This window comes from Macrosteles quadrilineatus, unplaced genomic scaffold (assembly GCF_028750875.1).
Source record: "Macrosteles quadrilineatus isolate MER2022 unplaced genomic scaffold, UCM_ALF_1.0 Scaffold_6__1_contigs__length_79288215, whole genome shotgun sequence".
Taxonomy (NCBI): Eukaryota; Metazoa; Arthropoda; class Insecta; order Hemiptera; family Cicadellidae; genus Macrosteles; species Macrosteles quadrilineatus.
Window position 1 is genome coordinate 9,862,039 of NW_026542599.1, and position 19,770 is coordinate 9,881,808.

Consider the following 19,770-nt stretch of genomic DNA (forward strand, 5'->3'; position numbering starts at 1 on the left):
AAATATTTTATTACAAAATAATGAAATTAAAATACTTTTAGAAGCTGATATTAAGATTAACATGTTAACTTTCATAAAACTTACAAGTAGGCCTAAACAAGTTTTTAATGATGAAATATTAATATTAATGTTGTGAATAATATTACTGCAGTCTAGTCTAGAAAAGAATAAACCTAAAGACTGGTATAAAATAAAACTTTCAAATTGATTACGGTAATAAACATTGGCCCTATAACTTACATACAATAAAAATGTTAACCTTCATCGGTTTCATCAAACTAGAAAAATCATACATAGACGTGAAAGTCAAACATAAAATCTTAGGTTATGTTTTGTCCACGTAGATCTGTTTCAGAGTGACTAGGCCTAGTTGATTCATTTTTGTAAATTCTTAATTAGGAATGATAAATAACTTATGTAGATTTTTTAAATATAGGTACGGTATTCATATAATAAATATTTCATTTAGGTTATTTAGTTAATAAGAGTTTTTTAAGTTAATACCAATACACAAAACCTATCTTTAATGTTAAGAATCTACGTATTAGCAAGTATATTGGAGTCTGATGATGTCATAGGTTTGGTTGCAATCACAGTAGACTATGATTAGCCAATAAATGTTTCTTCCATTACTACAGGAAGTATTCACAATTTTCCGCGATCATGGAATACGATGTTGACGCGCCAGTGCCTCGGGAGATGCCGTGCCAAACTAAAGTGCAAGTTTTGGCAGCAATACATGTGATAAGTTAAAGATTATTGGGAGGGGGCCCGGCAAACAAACTTGTGGGGAGGGCCCGCGGGCTCTTATCGCCACCACTGCCTAGGATACTTAGGCCTAACTTGAATGATCAACAGCTCATGAACTTAGAACTTACCACATTCCTTTTGTAAGTTAAAACTCTGCACCACCATAAATTCAAGTCCCTTTTTTTCTTTATCGGTATCACTTGTCAAATTAACCAAGACAAAAATATGGTAGGCCTACCATACACTTTTAATTTCTTAAACAGATATGTTAAATGAGTTCCTTGACATGTCTTAAATTAGGCTAGCCTACCACTAAGTTACACAAGCTTGAGATGATTATTCAAAATGATTGTTTTCGTCCACAGAATGATGTTGAGTATTGATGGGTATTGACTGAGGATGAGAAGAGACGGAACGATTATCATCACTATTATTTGCCGAGTTTATTAAATTCAAAAAGGATGTCAGCAACCTTTGGTTCAGGTGATCTGTTTGAGTAATTTCTCTCTTAACCTCGTTGTCCTTTTCAGGTAGCACAGATCCATTAATTTCAGGCATCACTGGAAAGAAATATAGGAAATTCCGTATCACACAATTAATCACAATATAGGAAAAGTTAAGTTAGAAGTTAGAATAATGAAAATACAAAATTAAACATTTACATAAAATATAACCTAATTTAATTAAGAGTTAGTTTCGTTCACTTCCTTCTTCTTCTTTTCTAGTTTGCTTTAAAAAGCTGGCTTGGCTGAACTACCATGTAGCTACACTATTGCACCTTAAAGCACTAACAAAACTGACGTCACAATCTAGGGGGTAAAATTCTGGCCGCGAACTGTTTGAGTGGCACATCAGTTCAAAAAATTAAAGGTGGAATTAACGTATATTTTCACGGTTGTGAATTAAATCAGCACACATCAAACTATAAAACCTAGATATAAAGGAGAAGCATTGGCACTAATAAAAAACTATCTTGACCATAGGTACCAATATGTTGAAACCGATCAGCAAGTGAACAACATTATTATAACAACCAAATCACCACTTAAACAGAATACAAAAGGCATTCCTCAAGGCTCCATACTTGGCCCACTTTTCTTCCTGATATATATAAATGATGTACCGGAAAAATTATCAAAAGAATTCAAATGTATTCTATTTGCAGATGATACCACCATAATAATACCTACAGATAGAAATAAAAATAACCAACAACTCATAACCACAGCAGTAGAACAAGCAACAACAATATGCAACAACCTAAATTTAAAACTTAATACCAGTAAAACTACACACATCAATTTCAAACCAAGCAACAACCTAGAAGATCAAAGCGACTGGACCAACATCAGTATCACAACGCAAGAAACCACTAAATTCCTGGGAATAATTGTTGATAAAAATTTATCCTGGCAGCAACACATCGAACATCTGTGTAAAAAACTGGCCTCTGCACACTATGGCATCAAACGAATTCGCACCATAACCGACGAAGAAACCTCCAGAATAGCCTACTTCTCGCTTTTTGCTTCTCACCTGAGTTACGGAATTGCAACATGGGGATCATCATCTGCAAACAATATGGACAAACTACTTATCCTACAAAAGAAAGTACTAAGGACGATATGCAGGACACACTATCTGGAACATTGTAGACCCCTATTCATCCAGCTCAAAATCCCCACCGTTTTCTCACAATACATCCTAGAAACCATAATCCTTGCAAAAAAATCCAATCCAACACTCCGGTCACATTATCATAATCACAACACCAGACACAAAAACAATATAAACCTGCCACAACACAGACTAAAAAAATTCAGCAACACCCCAACATACACAGGATCCAAATACATAAATCTTCTGCCAGAAAAAATTAAAAACATCTCAAATCATACCACATTTGTAAAGACACTAAAAAACTACCTTATAAACAAACCATATTACTCAACAAAGGAATACATACAAGAACACACTTATACACACCTACTAACACTGGGCTAGCTGAAAGGCTGCCAAGAAGATGAAGAAGGAGAAATTTTGACGACTCCCCGATCTGAGGATTGTGGTGAAGAAAGAAGAGGTAAAAGGTAAAAAAGGTAAAAGGTGATTGTACGAGCCGGAATTTTACCCCGGACTTTTACCCCATTCATGAGGTAGATCAAAATGTTCGGCCCGGATTTTTACCCCCGGAATTATACCCCTAGCCAGATATAGAAATTATTAGTATCTTTAAAAAGTAGATCAATGTTTTCATAGTTGTTATAATAAAATTTATCTGATTATTTTATTAAGTTGTTTCATAGTACTTGTTATCTGAGAGTAAAATCATGCATTAAATATACTTCTAAGGGGTCACCCAATTACTACATAAAACGTTCAGAGGGGAGGGGTTCGGCTTAGCATTACCATGGATAAAACAAGTTACGTGTTGGTCAGTCTATGGCTTTAGGCAGCATTATATTGAGGAGGGGGCAGGGGGTTTCTAAGATCGTTACGGTAACGTACTAAAAGACTTATTTTCAAAAATACCAAAATTTTCAAATTTCTTAATAAACAGTCACATTTAAGACAAGGGGGCTTAAATATAACTGAAAGCACGTTACGTATTATATGGCAAAAGTAGGCAAAAAAACCTTCCCACGATCAATAAATTAATTACTCTCAGACTATACTAGTACTTGAGCTGTGGCAGGTAGGGGTGATTATGGTAGGTTTGAATGACTAGCAGGTTCTCCTATATTATCAATACTATCAACATAATCTTATTTATTATATTTTTTTAGAATTCACGCCTTTACATTATCCATCCTCAATCCCCTTCAATTTGGTCTATTAACAATCATCTTGATTATTAAGTTACATTTTACATTTACTTACACCGTATATACAGAATAAAAACATAGATAAAGCAGTCCTTATAATTTTTATGAGGAGTATGTTTTATCTATGTTAAAAAAGAAATTTTCTTTATAACCAATGGCTAGTCTATTGACACTGTCGACACTTTATTACTCTATACAAATACGGAAAACAGCTGAAAAGATACCAAACCTCGGAAACATCTGTGTAGCAGAAGCTAAACCTACTAAACCATTTTATTATTTTATCTAAATTCTAAAGTCAAGACTAACCTATATTCTTGTTTGGTGGTTTGGCCTTTGCCAAAGAGTGTGTGACCTAACAAATTCTCGAATGCCTATTTAGATTTAAATACGTTTACATATATTGGTTTCAAATTAAATAGGGTAAACACGGTATATTGTAACATTCAAAACCAGTTTGAAAAAGATGGCAAAAAGTATTTCCTTATTTTTATCTAGATCATTAATGGTAGGTAGGCTAGTGTAATTAGTAGATCTTACTTTTGGCAATAATTTATTCATGCTGGTCTTAACAACAAAATATATTAGACTTAATTGCACAAATTTCAGTTAAATCAGTTTAGCCCTACATTAATTTTGCCCTAATAGTTTCCATGTATTGTTCAGTGTCTTGCAGATATATGCTAGAGCCTAATTTAGATAAGCAGATTCAATTTGTTTTGGGCAGAACATTGATAGGACCTATCCGACTCCACTTGTTAAATCGATTGTAAATTGTAAAAACCATGTTTTCCTTGTTTTAAAAGTAGTTATACTAAAACAAGTGTGCAGGAATGGAAGTAATGTTTGCATATATTTTTGTATTTTCAGACAGTGAAGCCTCATGTGCCGATGATCAAATTCAGAAAAGGAGGGTCTCCACAGAAACACGCAGAGGGTAAAGAATTTACAGATTACGTCAATCTAAATTTCATTGACTATGTTTTTGTCACTGTGCAACAACAAGCAATTAGTTGGGGAGAGGATACCAATCTTAGAAATGTAGAATCTGTGTTTCTACATAGGGTATCATTTTGTACAACTAGGGGATAATGTTGTTTGTGTCTGAACCTAAAAGTCCCACCTATGTGATTTCTTGGCCATTTAGAGCATTCAGGAGATCATATTTAGAGATGTAGACTTTAAAGATAATATAAAATATCTGCAGTTGCTTCAATGGTTTAGCACCTTGAATTTAGTCTTGAGCAAAAGAATCCTTTTTACCTGAATTGTATTTTACTTCTTAAAAGCTTGAGCTCAAACGACACGAGCACTCTTGCCAATTAGCCTCCCAATTTAATACAATACAGTAGCAAAAGATTTTATTTAAGTCAGCAGTATTTACTGTAGCAGGTCACAGTTCGAGTCCTCCAGTGGTGCACGCTGCTCCCCAATCCAAGGCTGCGTCAGGTCGTGTGGTGTCTCGTCCAATCATCGAGGACTACCAACTACCTGCTAGATATCGCAGACACGGTCTTGACCAGGCGGAGATTGATGCTATCAATGTAAGCTTTACAATTTTTTTTTTTTTTTTTTTGCCACTTACCACTTTATTACTGATGTTTTTCACTTTGTTAGGTTTGTAGTCACTACTGTTTGAGTGTAATTGGTGCTAATTTTTTAAAATATCTATATCCCCACCAGCAAAAAAAAAATTGTTAATCAATGTTTAGGCTTTAGTTATTTTGAACTAGATTACATTAATAAAATACCTAGATTACATTTAAATTTTCTTCCTAACATACTTTTTAGAGGAAGTGCTTCCTGATAGCTGGTATAATTTATGATTCAAAACTGGTTTAGTTCCAGTTTCTATTGTAATCAGAAATGTAAGGACCAAAAAACCTCAGGCTAAGTACAAAACAATTTTGTACTTGAAGTTTTCTTGGCTCAAGAGCTACACTTAAGGCTATATTTAAGCTGTCGGATATTTTGTTTACATAGTATTTTTTTCATAAGCGTTTTCCGATTCGAGTGGAGATATAGGCCTACCCCTTGTTAACAGCAAAATGGGTTACTGTAATAATAAATATCCACTAAATAAGTGTTATGATCTCAACAACTCAATTTGACAAACTAAACTTGACATTACCTAAGTATGGCATTCCCTTCATACTGTTAAGGGTTTTGCTTGCGGCCTAGGTAGTGTGAATCACTGAGCGCACAGAGTGTTATTTGTCAAAATGATTTTCTTCTTTCTTTTGACATCTTTATTCTAACACAACCATAGATCATGACAATTGGAGTCTATTTCTATTATCCTCCAGTCATTTTGGCGGTTTTACGGTAAGAGATCTATACCCTCCACTTTTGATACTACCGTTAAAACAATAGCTCAACAGCTGAGATTTGCCAAAACATCAATTAGCTGCGACATATACATCGAGCAAAAACATTAGTGGGGGATCTTCCCCTCAAACCGCCTAAATTTTGTGAACAAAAAAGCTGTTGTAAATTTTGATTAATAGTCAAGGCTTTGACTAACAAGATTAATTTTTTGTTGCAGAGTGGTGGAGCATTTTAACCGCCTTGCGAGGCACCCACCATACCATAGTATGACAGGACTGAATTGAATTCACCTTTAAGTATTCTCCTTGATTATTTAAGTATTTTTGTTAGCTAAGTAACTATTTCAGCTACTTAAATGTAAATTATTATTGTGTTGTTAATAAAAATGTTTTTCAAAGAAATCTGTCCTTTGTTTGGTTACCAGAATGCTTTTAGGCAATGATGATTTTGAATATTGCCTTTTGGTTAGGAAAACCTGAACACTACATTCAGTTATACTCAGGTGATGTTTGATTTTAAATTGTGTGTTACAAAGGTGTTACTGAGAGTTAGGTCTGCTCCAAATAGTACATACAAGATTATCAAAATTCTGTTGTTATTGTTTGGTTATAGTGCAATAACTTACACACTGACTCGCCCAAATGCCTTATACCATATAATTATACTTCTCTGTAGGATGGTCAAAACCGAAACCGAAACTTAAAAATTGAATCCTGAATGTCAAAACCTAAAGGCGAAACCTTTTTCTTTCGAGATTCGATCACTGAGTTTTGAAATTAAAAGTTTTTGCAGTTATTTTTGAAACTGTTGACATCTTTTTGTGTCATTATTAGTGTTTTAAACATTGTTTCCTCACAAACTCGTAGAAATATTGGTTGTTTATAAAAATTATGTTGTATTGGGTTTCAAAATTATCAGTCACATATTTATGTTAATTTTCCAAAAAATGAAAATTTTCCAAAGTTTTGATGGATTTGAGATTTGGTGATGACACATCACTACTATTCTGTACATAGATCACGTCACATATCAGAAGTTCTGGTGACAGAAAGTTGAGATTTTTGAACAACAAAAATTTAGAAAAATTTAATATTTCTTACAAAACAACAATTTTTCTTTTCTTACAATTTGCTTGATATCCTCACTAGTTGTATTCGCAAAACTAAAAAATTTACCATCGGGTGGGTGACTATTCTCAGTTTGAGATTTTCTTAATAAATTAAACAACTTAATATGGTTATTCAAATATACAATGTTGGTCACTGTTTGTTAATTAAATAAAGTACACTGTAAAAGAATATACAACCAACAAAATGTGGAAATGAATTTAATTAGGGTAACTGGTGACAGAAAGTTAAGATTTTTTAACAAAAAAAATGTAGAAAAATGGAATATTTCAAACAAAAAACATTGAGATGAAACTTTTTGTTTTACAATTAATTTTGCTTGATATCGTTACTAGTTGTGTTCGCAAAACTACTAAATTTACCATCGGGTGGGTGACTATTCTCATTTTGAGATTTTCTTAATAAATTAAACAACTTAATATGGTTATTTAAATATACATTGTTGGTCACTGTTAGTTAATTAAATAAAGTAGGCCTACACTGTAAAAGAATATACAACCAACAAAATGTAAATCTTTTTTACTATCAAATATCCAATATATTGTACAATTACAATTTTAAACTTGAACCGAGCAAAAAAAACTAGACATTAGGCCTTCTTGATAATATGCGTTATTAGTGCATTCAGTTAAAATTATAGACCCAAGTTCCAACAGGAATTTTAGATTTCCAACATGGAATTAAAATACTTTAATATCCTAACCCTAATCTTCTGATGCCAGGAAATAAGAAATAATTGAAAAAGTATCTAAAATATTAAGGAAACTAAAAATTAAAAAACATGAAATATGAGTCATTTAAAATTTACAATTGTCAATAAGTGTTGAAGCTGAGTGGAATATGAGATTTATGGAAGCGAGAATGGCATAATCACTCCAAGAGGAAGACACGATTGTGGCTGTATTGTGGGTTGATTGGCCGTCCTCAGTGTGCAAACGACTCAAGTGACTAGAAGTGACAAGTGTAAAAGATCACTTGGTGGTTTTGCACCACAAACACAAATGCAACTTCTCAACATTCTGTTGTTTCTGTTCCTAGGTAAGTGATTATGTTGGATTTTTTGAGAATTCTAACTCCGTTATTTTTTAGTTATTTAAAATATAAGGGAGATGTGGACTAATATAAAGATAATTTATTAAATTACATCCTTCTTGCTCTAACACAAGCAAGCTGCTAAACACAAACGATAACAATTAATAAACAACAATTTAGGCTAAACCAAAAATTTTTTTTGAATCAGTTGTTGAAATACTAAATGGTTGTATATAACTGTGTGTGTAATATTGTAAACTCATCAAAAAGCTATTGAACTTTGACCATAGATTTGTTTATTAAGTAGAATATTTGTCGGAACATAAAATTGATCAGAACTAATTTATTGCTAATTGATATGAGATTTATCTTAATTGTTGACCTTAGAACTTAAGAATGTTCTATAATCTATTGTGTAGCTAGTTTTAGAGTTTTTTTTTTTTTTTTATAATGATATTCCTCCTTTTTAACTTCTCCACCTACTCCATAGTATACGGAGAAAGTATTGTTTTTGTAAAGATTTTCTAATTTAAAAAATATGGCAACATTTAAATAAAACTAATTTAAATAAAAAAATAAGGAAAATTATATCGTCTACGGTATAAGTTGGGTAGAGCAACTAGTAATAATTATTTATTGAGTTTATTCTAAAAGCCAGGCTTTCAGAGTAGTTACTCAGAACTATTGTTTTCATCACTTCCTTAAGAAAGTAGCTTTTTTCAACGGCAGCTGATATCAAAGAAGATAATCGTGACCCAAGCTCTAATTTAGAGCAAGATCTGCTGATTTTTCGATCAGTTCTACATTGGCCCACTTGCACGCTATAGCCTACTCCACAAAATTTGGGCGGTTTGAGGGGAAGTGATTTCATCCCCTCCACTTCACCCAAACTATTTTTTTTTTTTTTTAAAAGGTTGGCGGCCTCTTTTAACCTTGCATTTGCCCGTCCACATAGACTACAGATCTGTGCGTGGAACGTATCCAGCAAAGCAAGGGGTGAGCCGGTACATTACAAAGGTGAACTGTACTGATAAAAGTTAGTGGCAGTGACCAGGATCCGAACCCACGACACTACTGCCTTGGGCCCGAAGTCCGCGACGCTACCGACTGAGCCACCGACTCACCAAAGTAGTCTCCAAGTAGATACCAAGTAGACTCACCAAAGTATGAAACAACATCCGACAACTGATCAGTTGATTAGACACTAAGTTGAAACAAGTTGTTGGGAGACCCACAAAACTATCCCGTTAAACCCCCTAAATTCTGTGAACGGACTGAGTGTTTCTTTCCATAATTCAAATCACCTGTTTTTACTGTTCAACAATCTAAATTTTAAACAGAATTTAATAATATCGGTAAGTATTGACTATTGATGATAGACTTCCCATCTATTGACCACCAATTTATGTCGCTATTTATTTATTAAAAAAGAACATAGTTGTATGAACTAGTTATAGAATGTGCTAGTCTCTAAAATTTCATATTTTATATTATTTTTTGTTGCTGACCAAGTTGATGGGGCATAACAGTTGCTATAGCTCACAATAATAAGTCATTCCATTAGTATGACATGGTAAACAAGTTTGTGTATTACACAGAAAAGAGTAATTTAGATCCTGTCAATGGCTTACATCCACTATGACGATCATGATTTTTAAAATGGCAACAACTTTAACATGGAGATGGAATGTCTAGTTGTATTAATAGTCTAAGGTACGGCTAAATATCATCTTCGATAACAATGATCCTGGGAGTAAGAGTTAAAATGAAAAATTGGAACATTTGGAATATTACTCTGAACCAAAACACCCCTTACATCCATAGTCACTGTTCGTAATAGTGTATAATCCCCTGGATGGTTGTCAATTACATTTTAATGGGTTATTTCAACAAAACTTGGAATACGAATTCAGTTGACCCTCTAGGTTTGGTCTACATCAATGGAGAACAAGCAGCCTTATCACAGACGGATACTTGCGATGAAACACCGAAAACTAACACAGGTAAGCTATGGTTATACTACCTCATGATGTGCTTCTTACAGGCCTATAAGAGCACTACTGACATTTGTATAAGTACTGTAAGTAGGCTTCTTATCATTGTATAAATTCTTAAGCTGTTTTGATGGGTTTCATGTCCATTTAGGGCCGGTTTCCGAGCTCGGGATTTAGCTAAGTTCTAGACTTTAACTGTCTTTAGACTCTGGAGTTAACAAAATGACTTTCCAAGTCAGGGTTAGCAAAGTCCAGAACTTAATACTCTGGAGTTTAAAATTTCGTCTCTTTCTGAGTCAAGGACTTAGCAAAATTCGTTAAGTGTAGGATCCAAAACAGTAAACATTTTAGATCCTTGCCGAGGGCAGGATTAAGGTATGCTGAGAGTGCTTTTTATTCCTCCCTCTTTATATAATAATGCAGAAATTATTGTTTTTGTCACAATTCTCAAGTTTGAGTTTTTGTTAGAAATATATGTTTTTAGTCCCCAAAAACCCAAATTAGTTTGATCAATGTCCATGTAACAAGGTAAAATACTCTCTACAGATGCATTTTTTTACCAGTTGTAACACATAATAAGGCTCCTCCAAACTCTATGGTTATTGTGTCACTTAATTATTTCCACAACACTCTTAAGCCGGAATGGGCATACGGGAGGGACGATGGCTAAAGGTGTGGTGACGTCATATCTATAGTGGCTAATGTCTTCTCTTGAGGCAACACGATTACCGTAACGAGACGATGTGATCCCAGCGGCGTTTGTGGCATAGTTGATAGCGCATCGGAATAGTACTCAAGAGGTCTCGAGTTCAAAACACGTCTGGGACATTAACTTTTTGTCAAATATTTTGCTTTATTTGATTTTTATCTTATAACTTTTTTATATTATCAGCAAGTTTGGTTGGTTAGGTTAGGTTATGACAGTTTAATTTTATAATACAAAATTTTAAAATTTATTTTACAGTTAAAAATTATAAGTAAATATTAATTTCATTTTTATCTTATGTAGGCCTATTTTTTATATTATCAGCAAGTTTGGTTAATTAGGTTAGGTTATGACAAACTAAAACAAAAACAAATCCAACAGCTGATATATCTTCAATATGTTAAATGTGATAAAATGATAAACCTACATCCCTTTAATTGTGGTTCCTGTCCTTATGAGAAGATTTTTGAAAAAAATTATTTTTCGAGGAGGTTTAACATCAAGACCTTTCATTCAAGTATACGTTTGATAGGTTTACGGCTTAAGCCGGGTTTACACTATGTAGCAGATTTGTGTAACATCTAGCAATGTTATATAACATTTGCTAGAAGTAGAAAAAGTCACTTTTCAAAAGTGCTATATAACACTGCTATATATGTAGCAGATTCTGCTATATATAGCAAAAATTGTGCTATCCATCAGGAGTCGGTAAAGATCAAAAGAAATGCGTGCTATATCTAACATTGCTTTATGTAGCAATGTTATACAAATCTTTTTCGTCTAGCATCCGCTATATGTAGCATTTAGTGTCAACAGTTCACAAAAGTTCACAGTTGTAGCCTCCTGTGTACGGACGTTTTTGCTCGGGGATCTTTGTTTACAATGGAAGGACTGTAAAGCGACAGTGCGTGGGATCGGGATGCTATTATAAACTTTAATTGAACTGTTCCGTGGACAACTGGCGTTGTAGTCATACGTAAAACGTTTTTGAATCTACCAACGCCTTATTTCGCGTTTTAATTATGGATTGCTTCCGCTTCTGACTTCCAATCACCGTGATAGCTGCCTCGAACAATGTCTCTTCGGCTCGACATTTTCGATACAGAATGTAAATGAGGTTGTGCTACATATAATATATAGCACGGGCACCGGAATCACAAAATTGTCTGTAACTTTTTTGTATAGTAAAAGTTATATAGCTATGTTATATAGCAAAAGTTATATAACAATGTTATATAGCAATAGTTATATAGCAGTTTTTGCTACATAGTGTAAACCCGGCTTTACAGTTTTCTCAAAGTTCAAATCCATCCTAGCTTTATATGCACAACCACAATTAAAAAATTATCACAATACATCCTTAGTGTGTTGCAAGCATAGGTTTACTTCCTGGACATTCACACAAGAGGAAAAACAATCTACTGGATAGATGGTTCAAAAGTTTAATGAAACGTATATTTAATTTCAGGGAGGCTGAAGAAGAAGATATTCTGTGGTTATGACCCTACTGTAAGACCAGTCGCTCATCATTCCAACCAGACTTCCGTCAAAATGGCCGCCTTTCCCATCAACATCGGATGGATGGTCTCTATGTTAACTGATAAGATATAAACTATTATTCAATTTTAGGTACTGATATGAGCGTACATCCATTTACATGGACCCCACTATAGCCAATGTTTTATTCAAATAGAACATGGTCGAAAAAGCCACTCATAGAGTAAAATACTGTTAACATTTGATTTTTTTAGTTATTTTATGCTATAGCAGTTGATATTATATAAAACATACAATAGTTTATGATAGTTGTCCTTTCGGTTTGATTTAAATTAAATTAAATTGTTCCTCCTCAAACCCTATATTTTAACAATACAATTAACTACAACTATAGCTGGAAGAATAATAAAAGGATATAATATATAATTGTATGTATGGCTTTTAGTTTTTAGAGTTCTTCAACATAGCAAAGTGTTCCTCGCATAAGACATCTCTTTATGTTTTCTTCATAGTAGGAACTATAGTTTTAAATAGTGAGCTCTTAGCTAAAAAAATACTTAAAAATACTTAGCTAAAAGTAACTGTGGCGATTGATGGGATTTGAACCCAGAACCCAAGGATAAATGTCACCCCCAGTCCCAACAGCAAATTCAAAAGAAAATTTGGCTTCTAAAAACATATTCTGTACAACAATTAAAATTGGAAATATATTGCAAACACAGAAATAAAGGCAATCAAGGCGGTGCCTGTTACATAAAGGCTTACCGGGGGCCCTCACAGCCTTATTTCAGGTATTAAGCCGTAAGTTCAAGCCCGCTGTTAAACTTTACCTTGGACCTCCACAATCTCTAGGGCTGCCACTGTCTATCATTTAGAATCTACATTTTTTTTAGTTTTACGCTGGACTTGTGTTGCTAAAAGTTGATAGTGAATTTAATTTTTATTTCAATTTTGTATTTTTTAGCATGAAGAAAGGAACTCAATATGGATGTCATTTTGGCTAATCATGGTGAGTTTGAATAAAAGTAACTATAGGTCGGCCGGTTAGAAAACGACCTCCTAGTAGCATTGGTGCGAGAGAGATACCGAGCTGTGGGAGTGAGACAGACTATGGCTCTTCCCCCACTCCGCTGCCGCCCCACCCTTCCCGAACACACGCCCCCTTAAATTGCAACTAAAATATTAATAGCAATTAAATTATACAGCTGATCAAAATGTAAGCAAATACGCGGGGAGGGGGAACATACCCTCCCTCACCATTACCTCCCCTACATGGGCTAAAAATTTCGCGCAGGTCGCTTTCTAACCGGCCGACCTATAGAGTGATGCTCGTATTTACAAACATTGTAGCTCATCAAAAAAATCTTAAGAATCGATTTCAATCATGCATTTTCAGTGTAAAATTAAATTGGTTATTTTTAAAATTATCATGTTGTAATGATATACCATTGACTATACAAACAATTTTATGAGAATAAAATATATTTCAGCATTGGAATGATGATCTATTATCATGGAACAGCTCGCATTACGATGGTTTAGAAGAATTTCCCACCGATGGAAACATGGTTTGGGTTCCAGAAATCTTTGTCAGTGACCCGTAAGTATTACATTTTTACCGTTGAATAAATTAATTTCAAGGGGCCGTCCACATATTAAATAATGTTCAAGAGGAGGAGGGGGTCTTCAAGATTGTTACGATAACACACTGAAAGATATATTTTTTCCTAAAGTACCTACCAAAATCATCAAATTACTTAAGAAACAGTCACATTTAAGATGCTTAAACACATGAGAAGTATTTAGTATACAACTCCTGATTCAAACAAATGAGTCTTTAGGCCTATTGTCAATTGTTAACATTAACCCGTTTGGATATGATGTTAATAAACTGTAAAGTTTGTACTTAAAATATTTGTTGGTATTGATAACATTATTTCAAAACCAATTACAAAACAATTTCTTTACTTCAGAAGACAATTGCACCTGAATTTCATACCCCACAAACTTGTTTAAGAAAACATCCGACTGCTTTACATTACAAAAGGGAGGGGAGGTTTAGCCTTGTGTTATGCAGCGTCACAGGGGGGACGGGGGTCTTTAATAAGAAAATATTAAAGTATTAAGTAAAGTATTAAAAATAACGAAAAACAAGTTACGTAATATGTGGACGGCCCCATTTAATTTGTTCAAAAAATATTTGCAAATGCTGGTAACCTTTTCCATATGCCTGATGCAAGGTGGAACTACAATCCCTGAAGCTCAAATGGTTGATAGAAAATATAGGTATACTCTCTGGAAAAAATATACAAGAGAAATAACTGATTGATGAAGGAGAAAATGAAACATACCTGTTGACCCTCAGACTACCAATATTGCAGAACTGATCAATGAAGTCTAAACTGATAAAGTGAACAAGAAAGTTTTTGGGGGGAGGAAACCTTTTACACTCTTAATGAATTCAAATGATTAATTCTTAACTAAACAATTAGTTTTCTGGGTAGCATGATAGTGCTCGCCTTCAAATCTGAAGATCGCTGGTTCCTTGAGTTTGTTTCCATACCCTGTCTTTGGGATTTCAATTAATGGTACTACCTAACAAAATGTTGGATTTTGGTATGCAAGGCCAGGGATTGATTGAATCGCTCCTTAACAAAAAAACGTTAAAAATTCCAATAGAGATATAATAGGCCTACAACCAAACACTATTTAAATATCTGATTTTAGCCCTCAGTCCCAGATATCTCGCCAGATGAGTTGTGTCGTCCGCTCTACTGGTTACGTTGATTGCTCCAAGAACATGGGTGTCACTGCGCGCTGTACCATAGACCTCACTTACTTCCCCAACGACCGCCATCATTGCAAAGTTGTATTCCGTCCTCGTACCTACAAGAACAACGTTCTCGACCTTACTTTTATGGACTTTGAGGTGACTTATTTATTTCTTCTTCATATAAAAAAATCCATGGTATTTTAATTTTTGTATTGATATATGTTCTATATTTGTGGATGGTTAAGCACTTTACGTTGTGATTACCCCTACACTTAGCATTGAATAAAGTCTCTTTAGTCTGAGCTTAAACAACCTTTTTCACAATTTGTATTAATGTTTTCAAGTTTTTGTTTTTCCATTTCAACAAGGTATGAAAATATGTTCATGTCTATGTTTACTTTCTTATTATATCGCTAGGGTCTACTATTCATTTAGACATACACGGTGGTATTTAGGTCCAACTTGAAAACAAACATTATTGATCTGTTAGTTGAAAACTCTAGACATACCAAGAAATAAATTTTAAATCTCATACTCTAATATATAATGACAAACAGATTGATGTCAAACCATAAACAATTTTAAAATACCATAATTAATCACGGTCTTGATAAGCGTATAACATACATTTAAGAATCGTTCAAACAAAAGACTTCCTGAAATTTTATGTGGTTCCATTAATTATTCCGATGACAATTCAGTTATTTGAGCAGAAATACTAAAATTTTGTTTCTGCTAATAAAGCTACAGACTGTTGTTGCATGCGATATACAAATTCCCAGCAAATTAAATATGTTTTCCAGGGGACAAACCTATTCACGTTTTACCGATCGCATGGAATTTGGAACTTGGTGTCCCTCAAAGCCAATCGCAATGTAACGAAGCTGTTTGACGACTTCTACACTATAGACATGGAGTATACTTTTGTGATTGAGAGAAGAAGTTCAGCTTATAGTGCAACACCATTGGCAGGCAAGTGACTTGTTTAGTTATACGTTTAATATCTAAGCTAGTGAACTTCGTATAAAATAATCACAAACACTTATAAATAGAGAACGTGGACTAAATCCCTTACATTTTTAGCAAATTTCCCATATAATAAGCTATTACTCATGGTAAGACCTGGACCAGGGACCGATATACTTCTTTGTTTTGAGGTCCCCAGAGGCCAAAAACACCATCCGTTCAAAATCATACATGTGTGTGTGTTTGTGTCCGTTAATGGGATGATAACTTTAGCTAAAATGATCCGATTTTATTAATTGGGTAGAAACAAGTAAACCTAGGTTTATTCTTATGTGTTTGCCAACCAGCATGATTGGGCTATGGGAACAGCGGTTTATGGGGTAAAAATTGGGTTTATTCCCATTTTTTACCCTGAAAACATAAAAGTTCGCAGTTTATTTCTGAACTGTTTTCTAGAGCTTAAATAAGAAATAATTTAGAATATTGAAGTGTTGTGTCACACTAAGCAATAAAATTTTCCATAAAAAACACACTTCATTACCTTCCCTGTAGCAGCAAACCTAATTACTCATTAAAATTAATGTAATTTGAATAGGAAATAAATCGACAATTTTAAGGGAATATTTTAGGGAAATCTAGCCAGTTAAATAGAAACTCACTTAGTCTACAGGTTTACTGCAGATGGGGTACTATTTCTAATCCTAATGAATGGGATGTATAATAATAGAACCCTTTTTGCAAACAGAATACAGACGTGTGTTCAGTCAAAATGCATGTGATTTTCTGACGACCATGTTCTCTAGTGATGATGATGATGGTGCTGAGCGTGTTCTGGCTAGAGCCGCAATGTTCCGCCCGTATCGTACTGCCCGGGTTGACAATCCTATGTCACATGATCATCCTCCGATGGCTCATGGAAGTAGTCAGCTCCAACTTTGAAAGTCTTCCAGTCATCAGTAAGTATTGATTTGTATCATCACCTTTATAGAATATCGTACTACTAGACATTCCATGTTGGGGGGAGTGAGCTGGCCTAGTGGTTAGAGCGCGGGACTTCCTGGGTTCAAATCCCGCCAAATCACCAATGGATTTTATCCAAGTGATAATGCCGCAACCCTTAGGTCTAGCCTGAAGTAACGTGAAAAAAAATCCCAGGCTCGTGCCTAGCGTCCTAGGACAAAAAAAACTAGACATTCCATGTTAAAGTTTTGACAGTTTTGGAATGAAAATGAACATATGTAGTAGAATTAAGCCACTATCAGAATGCTGTTTATAAAAGTTGTAATTTGTAAAAGGGTGTGTTTACTTACACCCTTTTACAGATTTGATTTTTTAATTTCCATTTTTTGGTGCATTTAGTACGGTGTAGGAATGTTTTGAGATGGAAATCTAGCAATATTATTGTGACTGCCAAGAATAATGACAATGATGCACAGATGGTCCACGTTGCTGTGAGTCCGCATAAACAGTTTTAACCTTGTGTATATTTATATATGTTTGTGTATACATATTTTGTACCAAGTTGTAAATAAACTAGTGATATGTGGCAACACTGCATAGTTGGCAACAGCCATGACAGCAGCCATTTTGTAAACTCTACAACCTTCTCTACACTTGACAAAGACCCCAGGACACAAAATATTGTGTGTTCGTTCAGTGTCTCTGCTGTATGTTCTATACCCTTCCTACACTTCTTCAAGGTAATCTAGCTGCTATCCTCTTTATTACACAATTCAAAATCCTGGCCTAGATCCTTTCCTTGAACAAAATTAACCTTGTGTTTGTTACAGTTGTGGTAGTACGCAACTCTATGCTACTGGCTGGTGTAGGATTGGGATGGAGTGTTGTGTGTAGAGCTCTATGTAGTTGCTCTTTTTCACCATATTGGTTGTACAAGGCCACTACCAACATAAACAATAACCAGACGATCAAACTCTTCCTTCCTCACGACATATTCATCAAGGTCAGTCAAATTTTATTTTGATTTGATTTGAATGGACTTTACTTTACTTTTCAATGAAATGGCGACCATACAAAGTAGGTATTTTAAGCCAAGTATGAATGGAGATGAGTGTAGGATGAGTGGTGCAATCTTGTAGTCTTGTTAGTGACTAAGGCCGACATATTCCTTAGACACAGCTGTTAATTAATAGCCCATACAGCTAATGACAACTAAGGGACCTACATTTTATAGTGGAATCCGATCCAGATTTTTTAGCCTTTGGTATATATGAATTGGTCTAATTATCAGGATAGTACTGCGGATGCCGAAAGTTCAGCTCGGAATTGATGGGGGTATATTTTTGTGAGTTGCGCCTCAAAAAGTCATTTTGATTGTTTTTGCCCTTTTTGTGTTTAAGATTAAATAAATGTAAAAAAATAGACAGAAGAGGAATGAATAATCCCTGGAGCTTAAAAGGTAAAATTACGTTAAAACCTAGTCCTAGTACCATTTCCGAACACAGAAACATTCTGCGACCACATTTTATGGTCAAACTACCATTCTCGATTGTTTACTTTCTGATTAATTTTGATTAATGCTGCACTGTCCTATAGTCAGGCACATCGGGAGATGAAGACGAGTCTTCTCTAGTAGTACATCGGGACTGTACAGAACAGCAATGGCGCATCCTGATCATCCTGAGCGACCGGATATTCTTCAGCCTCTACCTCCTACTCTACATGTACTTTTTTATGTCTCTGACCCCATAAAATGTGTATTACGCAACAATGGCGGGAAGTAGATGATTACGGTACAAGCATTATAGTTGCGAGTAGATGATGGGAGTGCCGTAAACACCTTACCGAGTGAGTTGCGTACGATACTTTTTGCATTACAACCAGCAACACTAATTTAGACCTATAGACTAACAAAACTCTACTAATCCTTTGTAAACTATTTTGGAAATAAGGAAAACTCATACCTATTTTTGGATTTATCAAGCAAATATGAGCTAATTCTTTTAGGCTTGATCACAATATTTCACAATATTCTCTATCGTGATCCATCTCCTGTGATAAGTTATTTGAAAATCGATTACAATACTCTACGCAATGGTTGTTCTGCTAACTGCGTAGTGTGGTGAAAACCCTATTACAAGCTAAAACCTTTTGACTATTGATGTAAGTGGACATCCCTGCTGAAACCAGTTTAAGAGAAACTATTAAGCCATCAACAGATAGCACAGATGTAATTTACTGATTTATTTCAAATACTCTAGCTTTTAAAATGAGCCAAGAAGGGACTACTTATTGTCAGCTATCATAGTAACAAAAACTAAGGGATCAGTAGCACACTCTCCAAGTGCATAAAGTTCTTTTTGGTAGTAATGTGTAGTATATTGTTAAATATTTCAATGTAATTATTTAAAATTTTCTATTTTAGAAATAAATGATACAAATTAGATGTGTTTATACATTTCCTGGATTGTTTTAAATAAAAGATTATTGTTGCCTCTTTTAGTAGGCTATTTATTGACCAGCACGATATGATCAACCTATTTAGACAGTAATTTGTAAATTGACTGTTATAAACTGTTATAGGCCTAACTTATTTTAAAAGCGATAAACAAAATGTGTATATGTAAAGAATGATACGGCTAGTTCTATACAAAAAGGCTATCCGTCCTGTTGTTAACAGATTCCTCTTAAAATTTGTCTATCATTTTTATTTTAGTAAAAAAAAAATAATAATCAATGCTTAAAGCATTGATAATGAAATTTGTAACTATCAATTTAAGGTAATAGTTCAATAAGATTATTTATCTGTTTA

General features: G+C 34.3%; 2 protein-coding genes across 3 annotated transcripts; both read left to right on the top strand.

Annotated features, from left to right (window-relative positions):
• Window positions 1-3,852: 3,852 nt before the first annotated feature.
• LOC128997222 (uncharacterized) lies at window positions 3,853-6,304 on the top strand. 2 transcript variants are annotated; one of them, XM_054422829.1, is made up of 4 exons: window positions 3,853-4,083; window positions 4,446-4,512; window positions 4,968-5,119; window positions 6,121-6,304. In XM_054422829.1, exons 1-4 carry the CDS (start codon window positions 4,042-4,044, stop codon window positions 6,136-6,138), a joined length of 279 nt encoding a protein of 92 aa, XP_054278804.1. In that variant the 5' UTR covers window positions 3,853-4,041; the 3' UTR covers window positions 6,139-6,304. The 2 variants fall into 2 exon arrangements, with proteins under 2 accessions (XP_054278804.1, XP_054278802.1); XM_054422827.1 differs by having other exon boundaries at window positions 3,855-4,083; window positions 4,965-5,119.
• A 1,665-nt stretch (window positions 6,305-7,969) lies between these two features.
• LOC128996987 (neuronal acetylcholine receptor subunit alpha-7-like) lies at window positions 7,970-19,299 on the top strand. Its single transcript, XM_054422557.1, has 10 exons — window positions 7,970-8,068; window positions 9,988-10,065; window positions 12,231-12,346; window positions 13,224-13,268; window positions 13,750-13,859; window positions 14,987-15,188; window positions 15,836-16,004; window positions 16,802-16,954; window positions 17,789-17,961; window positions 18,555-19,299. The coding sequence occupies exons 1-10, from the start codon at window positions 8,032-8,034 to the stop codon at window positions 18,708-18,710; spliced, it is 1,239 nt and encodes a 412-aa protein (XP_054278532.1). The 5' UTR covers window positions 7,970-8,031; the 3' UTR covers window positions 18,711-19,299.
• Window positions 19,300-19,770: the final 471 nt, after the last annotated feature.